The sequence below is a fragment of the Diospyros lotus genome, chromosome 1 (assembly GCF_014633365.1).
Source record: "Diospyros lotus cultivar Yz01 chromosome 1, ASM1463336v1, whole genome shotgun sequence".
NCBI lineage: Eukaryota > Viridiplantae > Streptophyta > Magnoliopsida > Ericales > Ebenaceae > Diospyros > Diospyros lotus.
Genome location: NC_068338.1, coordinates 7,883,561 through 7,901,105, shown reverse-complemented (window position 1 = coordinate 7,901,105; position 17,545 = coordinate 7,883,561). Strand labels below are relative to the sequence as shown.

The window sequence follows — 17,545 nt, the reverse complement described above, 5'->3', positions numbered from 1 at the left end:
GACAGATGTAAGTTTACAAAGAAAAATATGTGAACCAAGTGAGGAGAAATGAAATGCTTGGAAAGATAAATAAATCAAGAAGCACAAGCACAAGAAACACAAGGATTTATAGTGGTTCGGCTTAACCCAAGCCTAATCCACTACCTTAGCTCCTCATTAAGGATTTTGCAAACAATCCACTAAAACCCCCTACTTAAACCAAGTAGGTCATCTAGTCCAAGACTAGGAATTACAACATCTTACTTATACAAGCAAGCCCTCTAGCACCTAGCTAGGAATTACAACCCCTTGCTTTAATAAGCAAGTCCTCTAGCACAAATCTAGGAAAATAAAAGTGATACTAATGTAAACGAGATGCTAAGAGTTGGCACTCTTAGTTACAAGTTCTCTCACAAAGAAAACAAGGCTTGAATGAATTAATACAAGTTAAAATCAAAGCCTTGAAGAGAGAAAAAATTGAAGCCCAATCACTGTAAATACAAACGAGAGTATCAGTAAGCTCAAATTATTTCATTCCCGTCCATTAGCCTTCTCTTGATCTCCTTGATATGTATATATAAGCATCCCAAGAGTCTTGCACAAAACTAGCCGTTATTGAGCTGTTAGAGAATGGAAACTAGCCGTTGGAGATTGAAAAATTAGTCGTTGTAAGTTTCTGTGAAACACATAGTCGACAGATCAAATGGGTTAGTCGACTATTTCTTCAAATAAAACTAGGCATAGTCGACTATTTTTCAGCCAAAACTTCTCATAGTCGACAGATCCTTTTACATAGTCGACAGATCAAAAATACAAGGAAAATTTTGAAATTCATGAACAAACATAGTCGACAGATGAAATAGCATAGTCGACTATCCTTACACAATAGTCTACAAAATGAAATATAGTCGACAGAGGCCATATATAGTCGACAAATTAAACAAGCATAGTCGACTATCCTTATGTATAGTCGACAACACTAAACAACATAGTCGACTATCTTCTTGGAAAATCTGGAAACTTAACAGATAACATGTAGAAGCACACTTGATTAATACAAAACATCACCACATATTTACATTTCTTTAGTTTAATTTATATTTTATCTTCCATTTACTTTAATACATAAATATAAGTAAGAAAGTACCCCCCATTTGGATTCAATAAAAATATCTAAAAAATCAAAATCCATAAGAATAAAAAAGTAGAATTTGGGTTTTAGTAGAAACTTAGGATTTTGCGATTTTACCACCTCTAAGATATACACTTTCTATTCTTTGAAAAATTCGTTAAAAATCATTTTATCACTAATGAATGTTAACTATTGAATTATCGGGAGTTAGTTTTCTAAAACTAAAACATTTTCATATATGTCTCCTTATAAGGTGCTCTAACCTTCCAGACTTAGAAAAATATGACTTTGAATTCTCGATACTTGAAATTCATTTGATTTTCATTCTCACAAAATAATACTTGATATTGAAATTGATTTTTGTTGAAAACCACAACTTTGATTCATAACTTAGGGATTGAATAAAATATTGTTTTTCATCATCAAAACTAAGTATATAAAAGTAAAACAACAGAGTGGATACTATTCTTAAGAGTTAAGAATACGAGTTAAGCATAATCCACAGTTTGTTATACTATAAACATATTCTTAGCCGTAGAATTCCTAAGCTTGATAATAGCAACTCGTAAAGGCCAGCACATCGTCTTCTTCCTTATTCAGTATGAAATACTGAAAGATAAGGTTGGTGAGTCTCGTGCCATTCTGTATGAGATATAGAAAGAAGATGAGTGGGTGCTCATTACAAGAATGAGTTCACTGAACAGGATTGTTAACATTAAATCACATGGGTTATTTCTCAAAGGTCAATGATTTAATGTTAGCTGCGATTGTGCAAGTAGTCCTTAGACTTGAGATGACATGGATATCTATGTATTGATAAATTAGGATATCAACGATATTATGTGGTTGTTCTAATCAAGAATAATCATACGTATCTATGTGCATGATTCAGTGATACATGAGGTATGCGTGCATCAGATATGGAATCTATCACCTCGAGATTTATGAGGAAGATATCCTACGCGATCCAGTAATCACTTGACGATAAATCCTTTGCCAAGGTAATATGACGATGAAATTTGTTCCATAAGGGTTGTGTCATAATTAGTCAAGATTGATTTTGGATTTGGTCATATGACGAGATTAAGAGACTCGACCTACTAATCATGATCTCATATCTTGTCGGGATATAGGACGATAGAAGGACCGTATTGCATGGTAATGTGGTAAAATGTTCACAATGCCCACTTCACAATTATTGTTGCCAAAATACAACAATTGAATTTTATAATGTGGGACCTATAGGAGCTTGATCTCTAGTAGAATGGAGTAGCCGTGAGGAAAGCCTCCACGAGAGAGTTTGCTGCAAGGGTTCCTGTCGTAAGGAGGTTCGCCTTAAGGTGCAAAGCCATAAGCCTCTTCGCCACTAGGTTCCGCCACAAGCCTTTTCACCACAAGCCTTTTTGCCACTAGGTTCTGCCATAAGGCCTCGCCACAAGCTTCTATTTCGCCGCAAGGTTTCGCTACAAGCTTCTTTCTTGCCGTAAGATCTTACCACAAGCTTTTATCTTACCGTAAGGTCTCGCCACAAGCTTTTATCTAGCCGCAAGGTCTTGCCACAAGCTTTATATCTCGCCACAAGCTTTTATCTTGCCGCAAGGATATTACTCTGTTGATACTCAAAAAATGGGTTAGAAGGCTCGCGGGAATTCTCGCCCGCAAGAACCCTCCGATGCCTAAGTCAATACTAAATCTACATAATGGTTCCCTAAAACAATAAAAATGTGGTCAAAATTGTACCAAAATCGGAGAGCCCTTTCCAATATCCTGTAGCTGGGTATTTATAGGGCACGCTTCTCAAGGATTCATGAGGTTGACACGTGTCTTTTGCTAAATGGGCCATGCCCGAGGTGTGGCAAGGCCTTATGGCTGTTTAGCCTTGGCTGTTAGGCCTCTCTGCACACTGCCGCAAGAGGCCGCAAGGCCAATACTACATGGCGCCGCAAAGGAGCTAGGCCGCAAGGCTGCGACTACAAGGTCGCATGGCCGTGGATGCAAGGGAGCTTGGCCGCAAGGCTACGACTATAAGGCCGCATAGTCGCGGTTGCAAGGCTACAAGGCTACGACTGCAAGGCCAGCAGGGCTTGCGGCTCATAGCCGCAAGCCCATGGCCACAAGGCCTTTTAATTTTCCTTTAAAAATTGCAATAATTTTGATGACACAATAATTTCCGCCCACTATTCTTTTTTGCCTTTATGGTGAAGTGGAAGAGTAGGAAAATATCCTAAGCCATCACCAACCTCTCAAGACGGGAAGGTCCTTGCCATTTAGCCAAGCTAATAATTGAGGCAGAGGGCTAACCATTTTGACGAAGAAATCTTGTGAACCACGTTGTTGGGCCGTTAGGTAGGATAACGGGCCAATTGTATTGACGATGAGACTGTGCGAATCTCGTTATCGGGTCGTTAAACGGGATAATGGGCTAATTGTTTTGATAATGAGATTGTGTGAACCGCGTTATCGGGCTGTTAGGAAGGATAATGGGCCAATCGTTTTGACGATGAGATTGGGCGAACCTTGTTGCCGGGCCATTAGGCGGGACAACGGGTCAATCGTTTTGAGGATGAGATTGTGTGAGCTGCGTTGCCGGGCCGTTAAGCAAGACAACGGGCCAATCATTTTGACGATGAGATTGTGCGAACCGCGTTGCCAGGTCGTTAGGCAGGACACAGGCCAATCATTTTGACGATGAGATTATGCAAACCTCGTTGCTAGGCCACTAAGCGGGACAACGGGTCAATTGTATTGACGATGAGATTGTGCGAACCTCATTTTTAAGCCGTTAGGCTGGATAATGGGCCAATCATATTGACGTTGAGATTGTGCAAACCTCATTGCTGGGCCGTTAGGCAGGATAACGGGCCAATCGTATTGACGATGAGATTTTTCTAACCTCGTTGCTGGGCCGTTAGGCGGGATAATGGGTCAATCGTATTGACGATGAGATTGTGCAAACCTCATTTTTGGGTCGTTAGGCGGGACAACAGGCCAATCTTATTGATGATGAGATTGTGCAAACCTTGTTGTCGGGCCATTAGGCAGGACAACGGGCCAATCGCATTGACGATGAGATTGTGCAAACCTCGTTGTCGGGCCATTAGGCGGGACAACGGGTTAATCGTATTGACGATGAGATTGTGCGAACCTCGTTATCGGGCTGTTAGGCAGGACAACGGGCCAATCGTATTGACGATGAGATTGTGCGAACATCGTTGTCGGGTTGTCAGTCAAGACAACGGGCCAATCGTTTAGATGATGAGATTTTTCCCTGGCATTGGAAAACATATTAGAGAATGCACATAAAGTAGTGAGGTATTGCATTTAAGAGTATAAGCATCTCCTTTTTTGACATGGCCCGATTACATATGCCTAAATTCATAATGTCGCTGGGGGTTTACATTACTGTGTAAATTTAAGGCATGTTCACTCAAAATGAAAGAAACATTACAATTTTTAAAGTTTGCCTATCAATCCTATGTGGTTGGTTCGACGATGGCGGAAGTCTCTTCGCTCTTCTTTTCCTTTATGGACGACACATGGCAAGCGCGTGCCTGCTGTTGGTCTCCTTGAACCTGACCTATGCCCGATGGGGTAGGAAACTTCATTAGTAGATAGCAGGAGAAGATTACGACCCCAACATCATTGAGTAGGGGGCGACCCAGGATCGCATAGTATGCTAACGAGATGGTCTTAACTACCATGAAGTTGGCCTACCATGTCATGTTCCGAGGTCTAGAGCCTATTGTGATCGACATCCAAATTGATCCCACCACTAGAAGTGTCTCTCTAGTGAAACTGTATAAAGGTGAGGAAACTCGCTTGAGTTAGTTATGGGCAATACTCATCTACTTGAAGCAATTCCAATAGATTAAGCTGACATAATTGCCACTGTCTACTAGGACTTTTCCGATGGGATGTTGGGTGATGACAATTGAAATTACTAGCGGATCATCATGTGGGAGAATCACATCCCCCTGATCATTTGGCGTGAAGGTCATGGGGTCTTCATTTTCCTTAATCTTCCCCACATAGTTGACTTGGTAGGCTAGGTGGGCATAAGCCTTCCGAGAAGAGGAGTTGTCTCCAGCTAAAGTTTCGCCACTAGAGATGACGTGTATAGCTTGTTGAGTCAATTCATTATCCAAGGGATTCTGTGCATGGTCTCTCCTTCTCTCCTGCTGCCCATGGTTGCGTGTCTCTTGTCCTTCGGGCCTATCTCCCCTTCTCAGTGGTTCCCTATCCTTTTCTTTATCTTCTCGCACATACCTCTGCAAGTGACCTTCTTGAATGAGTTTCTCAATTTTATCTTTTAACTCATGGCATAGATTAGTGGTGTGACCATGAGCTCGATGGTATTGGCAGTATTTGTTTTGCTTTCTTCCCATTGGCCGATCAACTCTTTTTAGAAGCCTGATCAACCCTGTCCTTTCAATGGCCGCTAAGATGGCCGATCTTGGTTGGAGGAGTAGAGCATAATGATTGAATTGGGGAGCGACTATGTCTGGCCTTCTGATCTTCTCTTGTCGTTGCCTAGGATCTTTTTCAGTGTCTCAATCTTTTTTCTTTCGCTCTCTATCCTCATCCATCCTCACAATTTGCATGACCTCCGCATGGAGTATGTACTTATTAGCCTTGACAAACAAATCTGCTAAGGAGTTTGGCGGGTTTAGAGACAGTGACTCCTTGTAACATTACTGATACCACCATTTCCAGCGTGGCATTGCGGAATCTATCCACAAATTGGCGGAGGGTCTCTTTTCCCCCTGCCTAATATTGAGGAGATGTGTCACATTCTTACCCTTTCAACTATTAATCACGAAGGCTTTGAAGAATTCTATTTGCAACTGATCAAATGAAGAGATGGATGCTTTTGGTAAACTGTTGAACCAAGTTCAAGCGTGTCTTGACAAGGTCAATGAAAATGGTCGGCACATAATCTTATCATCCCCCCATGGAGCATCATTATAGATTCGTAGTTCTGGATGTGATCATCAAGATCATCCTTCCTATCATAGAGGGGAACCTGGGGCATTTTGAATTTTCTTGGTAGTGATTTTCCCAATATATTTTTGGTAAAAGGAAACTTACTTCTTGACTGCTCATTCACAACCGAGACCAACTTCTTCTGCTCTAGCACTTCTTCTACCACCATTTTCATTGTGTCCCGTATATTCGTTACGGTGTGGTTGTCAGCTTTTTTATTCCTCGGGGTGGGACTTTGCCTGCCTCTTTGATAACTCTGCTCTTGTGCTTGTCCTAGTGGTAGAGGCTTTGACTGATTTCCTTAGTATGGAGAGGATCGAGATTGAGTGTCGGGTGTAGCTTCTCTATAGGAACTAAGTTCGTCACCCCTTGGCTGGGTCGTCCTTGGTGGAGCGATTTCGGGCACAAGTCCTACTAGTGTTGCAGGTAACGTTATACGGGGATTAATACTTTGGAGGATAGCCACCATGTCCCGTAATGCCTGCATTCCCTCCATATGTTGTTATCGTAGAGCTTCATAAGATTCCCAAGGAACGGTGAGAGGAATCGGCTCTGAAGTGTCTGGTTGTTCGGGATGCCTATGCCGATTAATTTCTTTCTGAGGATCTAGAGGAGCTGGCTGTGTACACCCTTGTTAATGAGAGCCTTGTGGGGGCAAATGTGCTCCCGTTGGATGGTGGCCATCTCGCGGGGGTGGGTGAGACTCCCCACCTTGAGAGCGAGCTTAGTGATTACTTCTCGTGTTAGCCATTAGTAACAATTCACAATTTTGGCTTTTTGTTCGTTTTCCCACAAACGACGCCAAATTGTTATTGCCAAGATACAATAATTGAATTTTATGATGTAGGACCTACAGGAGCTCGATGTCTTGTAGAATGGGGTAGCTGTGAGGAAAGCCACCATGAGAGATTTTGTTGCAAGGGTTCCTACCGCAAGGAGGTTCACCTCAAGGTGTAAAGCCACAAGCCTCTTCGCCACTAGGTTCCGCCATAAGCTTCTTTGCCACTGGGTTCCTCCACAAGCCTTTTCGCCACTAGGTTCCGCCACAAGCCTCTTCGCCACTAGGTTCTGCCACAAGCCTTTTCGCCACTAGGTTTCGCCACAAGCCTCATCGCTACTAGGTTCCGCCACAAGCTTCTTTGCCACTACGTTTCGCCACAAAGCCTCGCCACAAGCTTCTATTTCGTCGCAATGTTTCGCCATAAGCTTCTATATCATTGTAATATCTTACCACAAGATTTCGTCTCGCTGCAAGGTCTCGCAACAAGCTTCTATCTTGCCGCAAGGTCTCGCCACAAGCTTCTGTCTCACCGCAAGGTCTTGCCATAAGCTTTCTATCTCGCCGTAAGATCTTGCCACAATCTTTCGTCTTGCTGCAAGGTCTCACCACAAGCTTCTATCTTGCCACAAGGATATTACTTTGTTGATACTCAAAACATGGGTTAGAAGGCTCACGGGAATCCTCGTCCGCAAGAACCCTCCGATGCCTAAGTCAGTACTGAATCCGAATAATGGTTCCCCAAAACAGTAAAAATGTGGTCAAAATTGTACCAAAATCATAGAGCCCTTTCCAATGTGTTGTAGCTAGGTATTTATAGGGCATGCTTCTCTAGGATTCTTGGGGTTCACACGTGTCTTTTGCTGAATGGGCCATGCTCGAGGCGCGGTAAGGCCTTATGGCCTCTTGGCCTTGGCTGCTAGGCCTCGCGACACACTGTCGCAAGAGGCCGCAAGGCCAGTGCTGCACGGCATTGTAAGGGAGTTGGGCCACAAGGCCGCGGCTGTAAGGCCGCAAGGCTGAGGCTACAAGGCCGCAAGGCCAGCAGCCTTGCGGCTCACTGTCGCAAGCCCATGGTTGCAAGGCCTTGGCCATTAGGCCTTTTAATTTTCCTTTAAAAATTCCAATAATTTTGATGGCACAACAACAATAAATTGGGTAATCATAACGTATTGCTAGATGTCACTCATGAATTACGAAAATTAATCGTTGATTATTCTCGTTGCCAATTTATTTGTGAACCTAGAAAATCCCACCCAAAAAGAAATCACTTTCAAAGAGAAGATGGATAAATTAATAATTTTATAATTACTAATTATAGTGCATTTATTTATTGGATAAATAAGAATAATTAAATAATTGTATTGTGAATGTAATTATTTAATCATTAATTGGGTCGGACCTTTTGCTAGCACATTAGGCTTGGCCCAATGGCACTATTGGATTTAATTTAACACCATTGGATTGGGCTTACCCCAATTGCATTAAATGGAATGGACTTGAGAAGCCCAACCCATTAATGGAGTAGGGTTAATGAAACCCTATAAAAAGTTCTCTTAACCCTTCATTTCTAAGTCTTGAATCATTTGAGAATTTGGAGAGTTTTGAAGAGGTGGTGTGAATCCAAAAGGTAAGTTGGAAATTTTTGTGAAAAATTTCTTCTACTTATCAATCTCTTTGATATTCTTGGATAGAAATCATATCGGGTGGACCAACTCAACATCCTACACTTGGAGGATTATACGGCAGGAAACCTAACAGTGAAATCAGATTTTATCAAAGAGGTAACCTTTCGTTTTGCTTTCAATTTGTAAATCATAATTTTTGAAAAATGAGATAACTACAAACTAAATTTTAATTTCACTGCCCATACGATAAGATCTATGTAATCCCAACAGATGAATGCCTAGTGAATTCTCTCCTTGACTGATAAAAAAAGAGGAAATAAATCCTTCTATCAAGCCATTAAACCAAGCTTGAGAATGCCTGTGCACCTGCGTCATGTACTGCGCGCACAATGTAGGCTGGGTCCACGCATTGTGTGCTCAGCTGTCTGCCTCAGCAAATCAAAAATAAAATAAAATAAAAATAATTTTGTTATTATTATTTTATTTATTTATTTTTATTTTAAAATACCAAGGTATAATTTGTTATACCCATGTCCAATAATCATATGATTGTTTATAATATGTTTTTAATTGTTAATAGCATGTTATGGATGCCTTGTTGCATATCGGTATTGATCATGGACTTAGGTCATTACATGGATGATGTATGTGTGATGTTAATGTATGGATTATTTTATTTAAAGGCCTGTGTGCCGGAGGTAGCCATCTTTTTCACGACGGTTGTAAAATAATTATTTATTGATTCTAATTTTATTGTAAAAGTAGTTTATAGTAAATTGTAAAAGCAAGGGATTCACACCAATCGAGGCACAACTTGGAGTGAAGTTGTTGATGGAAAAAAAATCAAAGGAAACGAAGACCCTATGTGAAAGGGTTATGCTTGTAAAAGTTATAAGCGTTTCCTTATTTATACACCTACTAATGCACCGCACAATTCCAATGGCTGGAATTGCACCTAAAATGCATGATTGAGTCCATTACCATATTGACTACTTTTATGCAATGTTTATTTACATTGTTGATGTATATTAAAACGTTGCATGTGAAAAGTGAGACCCAATAATTAAAAATAAAAAATCTCCCATATTTGAAAAATTAAATTATAATTTGTTAGACCTTAAGAGTTAAGATAATCTAATCGGGGCTCTCCATCACGGTAGAAATTTGGGCATTTTAATTTGTGTGTTGATCAACTATGGATACATTGGGGTTGCACATTGGTTAAAATGTTTAATTTCTATTTAAAACATTTGATGAGATGGGGATGCACAAATATCAAGACCCAAGAAACTATTATATGAGGGAATTGATATTCAAATGTGCAGACTTGTCAGCATAATGGTATGATTTAACTATGTTCAATTGCCAAGTGATGTTCTACCCTTGTGTTTAGTTTTGATGATGAAAAACAATACCTTGTTTTATCCCTAAGTTATGAGTCAAGTCTATGGTTTTCAACAAAAATCAATTTCAAATGCTTTGTTAAAATGAAGTCGTTGGTCAACATAGAGCTAAAATTGTTCTAAGGCAAAAGACCATCTTTAACATATATGTGTTTGATGAAAATCCAATCTTAAGTATGAAAAATCATTTATGTTAATCTCATACTTCAAAATAAGCTTTCATATTTTGAAACGTGCATGAAAGGTTTTGGCTTGAAACTTAATCGTATGAAAAATCCTTTTGTTCATGCATCATATCTTGAAACTCATTTTGATAACGTTTCAATATTTTTTCTACGTCTGGAAGACTAGCACCTTATAAGGAGACATATATGAAAATGTTTCCTTTTTAGAAAACTAACTCCCGGTAATTCAATAGCTAACATTCATTAGTGATAAAATGATTTTTAACGAATTTTTCAAGAAATAGAAAGTGTATATCTTGGAGGTGGTAAAATCGCAAAATCCTAAGTTCCTACTAAAATCCAAATTCTACTTTTTTATTCTTATGGATTTTGATTTTTTAGATATTTTTATTGAATTCAAATGGGGGGTACTTTCTTATTTACATTTATGTATTAAAGTAAATGGAAGGTAAAATATAAATTAAACAAAATGAGGACATTTACAAGAAGATAAATATGTGGTGATGTTTTGTATTAATCAAGTGTGCTTCTACATGTTATTTGTTAAGTTTCCAGATTTTCCAAGAAGATAGTCGACTATGCTTGTTTAATCTATCGACTATATATGGCCTCTGTCGACTATATTTCATTCTGTCGACTATTGTGTAAGGATAGTCGACTATGCTATTTCATCTGTCGACTATTTTTGTTCTGTAAATTCAAATTTTTCTTCACATTTTCACATCTGTCAACTATGGGATTTTTGCGTTATAAGATAGTCGACTATACTTTTCTGTCTGTCGACTATGGCTAGTTTTATTTGATAAAATAGTCGACTAACCTATTTTCTCTGTCGACTATGTGTTTCGCAGAAAGCTTCCAACGGCTATTTTTTTCAAATCCCAACGGCTCCAAACGGCTATATTTCTCTTCAACTTTGTGGGACACGTATATATACATGTCATGGATGATCAAGAGAAGGCTAATGGACAGAAACGAGATAATCTAAATATTACAAATCATTTTATTCGTGCTTACAGTGTTCTCTGTGCTTTCATTGTTATATTTTTCTATGCAAGGATTTGTTCTATCATTGTAAATCTATTCTTAAGCCTAGTTTTCATTGTGAGAGAACTTGTAACTAAGAGTGTTAACTCTTAGCTTCTCTCTTTCATTTGTATCGTTGTTATTTTCCTAGCTTGTGTAGCTAGAGGACCCATTTGAGTGGGAGGTTGTAATTCCTAGTCTCGGACTAGAGGACCTACTCGGGTTGAGTAGGGGGTTGATAGTGGATGATTTGAAAATCCTTAGTGAGGAGCTAAGGTAGTGGATTAGGCTTGGGTTAAGCCGAACTACTATAAATCTTTGTGTTCTCTCTTGCTTATGTTTCTTTTTATTTGTTTATCACTGCTAGCATTTCATTATCCTCACGTGCATTGAGTTTTTTATTTTCAATGAAAAGGATTTCAAAGTTCTATCAATTAAGTTTTTTCTTAAATAACCAATTCACCCCCCCTCTTGGTGTGTGCCATAGAACCTACTGTTCTAACACCAAGAATCTATTATGTGAGGTATATTGGACTGAGAGCCGAAGTAAAAAATATTTGGGCTATACATAAGATGTACTGGAGAATAGTTGTCCACTTATTGAATTTATTATTCCAAGAATCTATTATGTGAGGAGTAATAAATTTAATAAGAATCCAAATACCCACTAGAATTCATACCAACGTGAATTCGCTTTTTCCTTCATTGGGAGTAAGGAATTTGAAAAACTTAGTGAGAGGTACTATTTGATTTAAAGACCAAAATCATATAGTTAAGAAAACAAGATATCTAATAATCTACTTATTTTTTGTAGATACATCAAATGGCTTCACTAAATGCACTTTCTAAATTCATTAACGCAAACCAACTAACTGGACCAAATTTTAATGATTGGCTTCTAAATTTAAAACTGATGACAAACTTGGAAAGAATCACGTATGTTTTGGATGCGCCTATTATAACGCCCTGCTCCCATGAAGGATCATAACGAGGATACATAGCATGCAACGGAAGCATTTTTAAATAAAATCTTTCCTCGTATTGATTAGAATCTAGGAAACTTACTTTTCCTACGGATTACCGGATGGAATGAAGCGACAGGCGAAGGATGGGCGAGAGCTTCTTCTCGTGGTGGAGACGACGGCTGTCCTGCAATCTTTCGGCTCCTTCGCAGCAGAACTTAAAGGCTCTCTTTCGATGTTCCAAGGTATGACTCAAAACTCGTGGCCTCTCTTTCGGTGAAGAAGAGTAAAAATCGACTTGGATGAAAAACAACCAAGGAGAGAATATATAGGGAGAACCCTAGGGTTAAAACCCTAGTGGGCCAAACCCTAGTGGGCCAAGTCCATTTAATTAATTTTCTAATTGGGTTAGCCCAATTAATTAATTAAAAACTAATGAACTATTATTTTATTCTAGCCCAATTAATTATGGACCATTCTGAATAAAATAATTCTCTCTCAATGTAATTCACCTAACAAGCCAAATGTATTAAATAATACATGAGTTATATCGAGCTACCCCGGGGACCAAAAGACAAATTATTCACGGCTACTAAAATGACCAAAATATCCCTGCTACCTAGTAGCTATATTTTGTCATTCTAAGTGTTCCAACTATCACCATATGGTAACACTGACCCCACGAATAATTTTGCATATGCAATGTCTTTGACCTACTAGTGTAATGACGAAAATACCCCTCTGCATAACACCCATCATTTAGAAAGGAATAATGTACTAACACCTCTCTAAATGATTTCTACCATCCTTAGATCACTAGTCCAATAATCCGTGACTACTCGAATGTACTTGCTTATCACTAGGAGCTACCCAGAAGCACACACTCTTAAGTCAAGTTCCCAGGGCCTTAGATTATTTGATTATTCTTGGACAATCACAAGGTGGTGAATCACAGAAACTATCTTGTATTAGTCTGTCTTAGCTAATTAGAAACTATACTCCCAACTCAAAAGGTTATCGATCTTTGATAGACCTCACCTACAGTGAATCTAAGAATATAGCTCTAGGTTCACTAGACCACCAACTAATACTCAAGTATTAGAGTACTCGTCCACGTAGTAGCAGTGATAGACTAGCTCCATGATAATTAGTACTTTGTCATTAGCTTCTATCACAGGTCCACTCTACGCATTCCAAATGCGCTTGTACAATTAGAGTAAACGGACTGTTTACTGGCTAAGGCAAGCCATCCTCCATTAGGATCTATTACACAATGATCATGATAGAATGCCCAGTTCTATCAAAAGATCAAGAGTAATATTTTCTTGCTTATTAAGTACCCATGATTCATGCCTAACTGTGAAGAACGACCCATCACATGAATCACTTACTTAATAGCATGGACACTTTTCCAACAATTAAATGCAAATGATATATGTGCCATAAACTGAATAAAAGAAACATCATTACCATAAATTAAACAAAACGTGTCTTTAGGGCATACATTTCCAACAATCTCCCACTTGCACTCAAAGACTATGAAAATCCATAAGTTCCCACCCCTATGACATCTAAGTGTCTTCGAAAGACCTTCTCTGCCAAAGGCTTGGTGAAAGGATCCGCTAGATTGTTTGATGTAGATATCTGGTCCACCACTATCTCATTCTTCTGGATGAACTCCCGAATGAGGTGGTACTTCCTCTCAATATGCTTGCCCTTTCTGTGGTTCCTTGGTTCTTTGCATTGTGACACTGCTCCGGTGTTGTCACAATAAAGTATAATAGGCTTTTCCACATGCGGTACAACTCCTAGTTCTATAAGGAACTTTCGGAGCCATACTGCTTCCTTGGACGCCTCTGATGCTGCTACATACTCAGCTTACATGGTGGAATCAGCAATACAAGATTGCTTGATACTCCGCCATGAAATAGCTCCTCCAGACAAGGTGAAAACATATCCACTAGTGGATTTTCTTTCATCCTTATCAGCCTGGAAATCTGAGTCTGTGTAGCATACTGGAACTAAGTCATCAGCTCTGTAGACTAGCATATAATCCTTAGTAGCCTTAAGGTACTTGAGTATATGCTTTACAGCTTGCCAATGTGCTTCCCCTGGATTTGACTGAAATCTGCTTATCATGCCTACAGCAAAGCAGATATCTGGCCTGGTACACAGCATGGCATACATGAGACTTCCTACAACTGAAGCATAAGGAATCCTACTCATGCGCGCCTTTTCTTCCTCTGTCTTGGGACAGTCCCTGGAAGATAAGCCCAATCCGTGTCTAAAAAGAATTAATGCCCCTTTACACTGATCCATACTGAACCTGACCAATATCTTGTCAATATAAGAAGATTGGGATAAACCTAACATTCTCTACTTCCTATCTCTAAGAAGCTTTATACCGAGAATGTAACTAGCTTCTCCCATATCTTTCATGCTAAATTGACTTGATAGCCAAATCTTTATTGATGACAGCATCCCTACATCATTTCCTATGATGAGAATGTCATCAACATATAACACCAGAAAAGACACCTTTTCACCATTTGTTTTCTTATACACGCATGGTTCATCTACGTTTGGAATAAATCCATAAGATTTTATAGACTCATCAAAACGTTTGTTCCATGCCCTTGATGCCTGCTTAAGTCCATAAATGGACTTCTTAAGCTTGCAGACCATGTGATCTTGGCCTTTCACAACATAGCCTTCTGGTTGGGACATATAGATGTCTTCACTAAGATGGCCATTAAGAAAGGCCGTCTTAACATCCATTTGTCATATCTCATAGTCATAATGACATGCTATGGCAAGGAGTATGCGAATGGATTTAAGCATGGCTACTGGTGAAAAGGTTTCCTCATAATCGATCCCTTCTTTCTGAGTAAATCCTTTTGCAACCAACCTTGCTTTAAAGGTTTGCACCTTTCCATCCGCTCCCCTTTTTCTCTTGTATACCCACTTACACCCTATGGGTTTTACCCCTTCAGGCGTAGCTACAAGATCCTAAACCTGATTGAGATGCATAGACTCAATCTCAGCATCCATTGCAAGGCGCCACTTGTCTACATCGATATCAAGGACAGCCTCCTCGTATCTAGTAGGATCTTGTTCCTGATTGTCAGAGACTAGCTCGAAAGCTTCTCCTGTCCATCTATCAGGAACTTTAGTTTCCCTCCCACTACGATGACCCTCCGTGCATATAGAAACACTCGATTGTGTCTCTTTTGGTTCCTCAATTGGGACATTAGATGTACCTGAAGTTTGTTCAGAAGATAACTTCTCATCTAGTTCTACTCTGCTTGAACCCTTAGTGGACATACTCTGATCATCCTCCAAGTATCTAGCATAGGTACTGATTAGTACTTTCTGCTCCTTAGGATAATAGAAATATCCACCACGAGTGCCTTTTGGATATCCTATGAAGTAGCATAATTCTGACCTTGGTTCCAACTTACTCCCCTTAGTCAATACATAAGCTGGACAACCCCATATCTTGAGATGATTTAGACTGGGCTTTCGTCTCGTCCACATCTCATAGGGTGTCCTAGGTACAGACTTGGAGGGTACCAAGTTCAGAATGTATGCCGCCGTTTCTAAGGCATATCCCCAAAAGAAAATAGGAAGAGATGCATGGCTCATCATGCTTCTTACCATCTCCATTAGAGTCCTGTTCCTTCTCTCACTGACTCCATTCTGCTGGGGGGTCCCAGGCGCAGTCAATTGAGAAACTATACCGTGATGTACTAAGTAGTCCTTAAACTCTCCAAGAAGGTACTCTCCACCACGGTCTGACCTCAAAATTTTGATCAATTTACCTGTTTGACGCTCCACTTCAGCCTTAAACTCTTTGAATTTATCAAAAGAATCAGACTTGCGCCTCATCAGATAAATATAACCAAAACGAGTGTGGTCATCCGTAAATGTGATAAAGTACTCGTAACCTCCTCTAGCAGGTGTAGTCATTGGACCACAAACATCACTATGAACTAACTCTAATATGTTTTTGGCTCTACCTGCCTTCTGAGTAAATGGCCTTTTGGTCATTTTGCCCATTAGGCATGATTCACACTGAGGCCATTCTTCCAATCTCAATGAGCCCAAGGGCCCATCATGGATTAGCCTCTGAATCCGATTAGGATTAATGTGCCCTAATCTTAAGTGCCATAGATAAGAGTCTTTAGATGAGAATGTTCTCTTCTTATTAACTGGTTCAGTCTCAGAGTTGTTTATTTGACTTTTAATAGGATTAATATAATAAAGATTCCCAAATACGTTGCCTGAACAAAGAACCTGTCCATTTCTACTGATGGTGACACCAGAATGGAACGAAACAGAATAACCATAAGAAATCAATTTAGAAACTGAAATTAAATTCTGTCTCAAAGCAGGAACGTATAAAACATCTTTCAGAATTAAAATCCTATTAGAATCAAAAAACAAATGCAAAACTCCCACTGCTTCAGCCCATACTCGAGCTCCACTAGCTACCAGCATTCCATGCTCTCCTTCAAGTAGAGTCCTTGTCTTTCTGAACCCCTGCAAAGAGTTATAGACATGATCAGTGGCTCCTGAATCAACTATCCAAGAGGATGAAGATCCTACCAAACTGATGGATTCTAAGTAAAGAGCAATACCAGTTGCTTTCACCTTGAGGGCAGGACAATCCTTTTTCCAGTGTCCTTTTTGCCCACATTTGAAGCACTTGCCTTTGGGCTTGGCATCGGCCTGACTAGCTCCGGGCTTTCTGGGCTTGCCCCCTACTTTGTTCTGACCCTTCTTCTTCTTGAAGTTCTTGGCTTTAGGGCCAACTCTAGGAGAAGATGCAGAATGAATAGCTAGAGCCTTCGAGGTAGGCTTCATGATCTTCTCTGCCGCCTGGAGCTCTTTCATGAGCTCCACTAGATTCATCTCTAACTTATTCATGTTATAGTTCAATTTGAACTGCGAGTATGAATCTGGCAAAGTCTCTAAGACCATGTCTACCTGACTCTCAGCATCTATCGTCGCTCCCAAAACCTCAGCTTCCTCGAAGTAAGCAATCATCTTGAGCATGTGCTCTCGAACTGATGCCCCCTCAGCCATCCTGGTAGTCATAATCGCCTTAAGAGCTTCCTGCCTCGCGGGCCGGCTCTTATCAGCGAACATGGTGCGCAATGACACATCAATATCATAAGCAGTGGGCGTATGCTCATGCTTCGATTGAAGCACATCGGACATGGAAGCCAACATGTAGCATCGTGCCATCTCGTCAGCATTCTTCCATTCCGCCTCTGCCTGGCGCTCCTCGTCAGTGGAGTCTCTCCCAATTACAGGACAAGGGTCAGTCAGAACATACTTGTACCCTTCAGCTGTGAGTACTATGTTCAACTTCCTCTTCCAGTCAACATAATTACCCCCATCCAGCTTAGAATCCTTGAGGATCATAGCAAGGGGACTGAAAGAACCTCCACTAGACATTCCTGT

General features: G+C 40.0%; 1 protein-coding gene across 1 annotated transcript; it reads right to left on the bottom strand.

The window, feature by feature from the left end:
* Window positions 1-4,956: 4,956 nt before the first annotated feature.
* LOC127798158 (uncharacterized) lies at window positions 4,957-5,496 on the bottom strand. Its single transcript, XM_052331554.1, has one exon. The coding sequence runs from the start codon at window positions 5,494-5,496 to the stop codon at window positions 4,957-4,959; it is 540 nt and encodes a 179-aa protein (XP_052187514.1).
* Window positions 5,497-17,545: the final 12,049 nt, after the last annotated feature.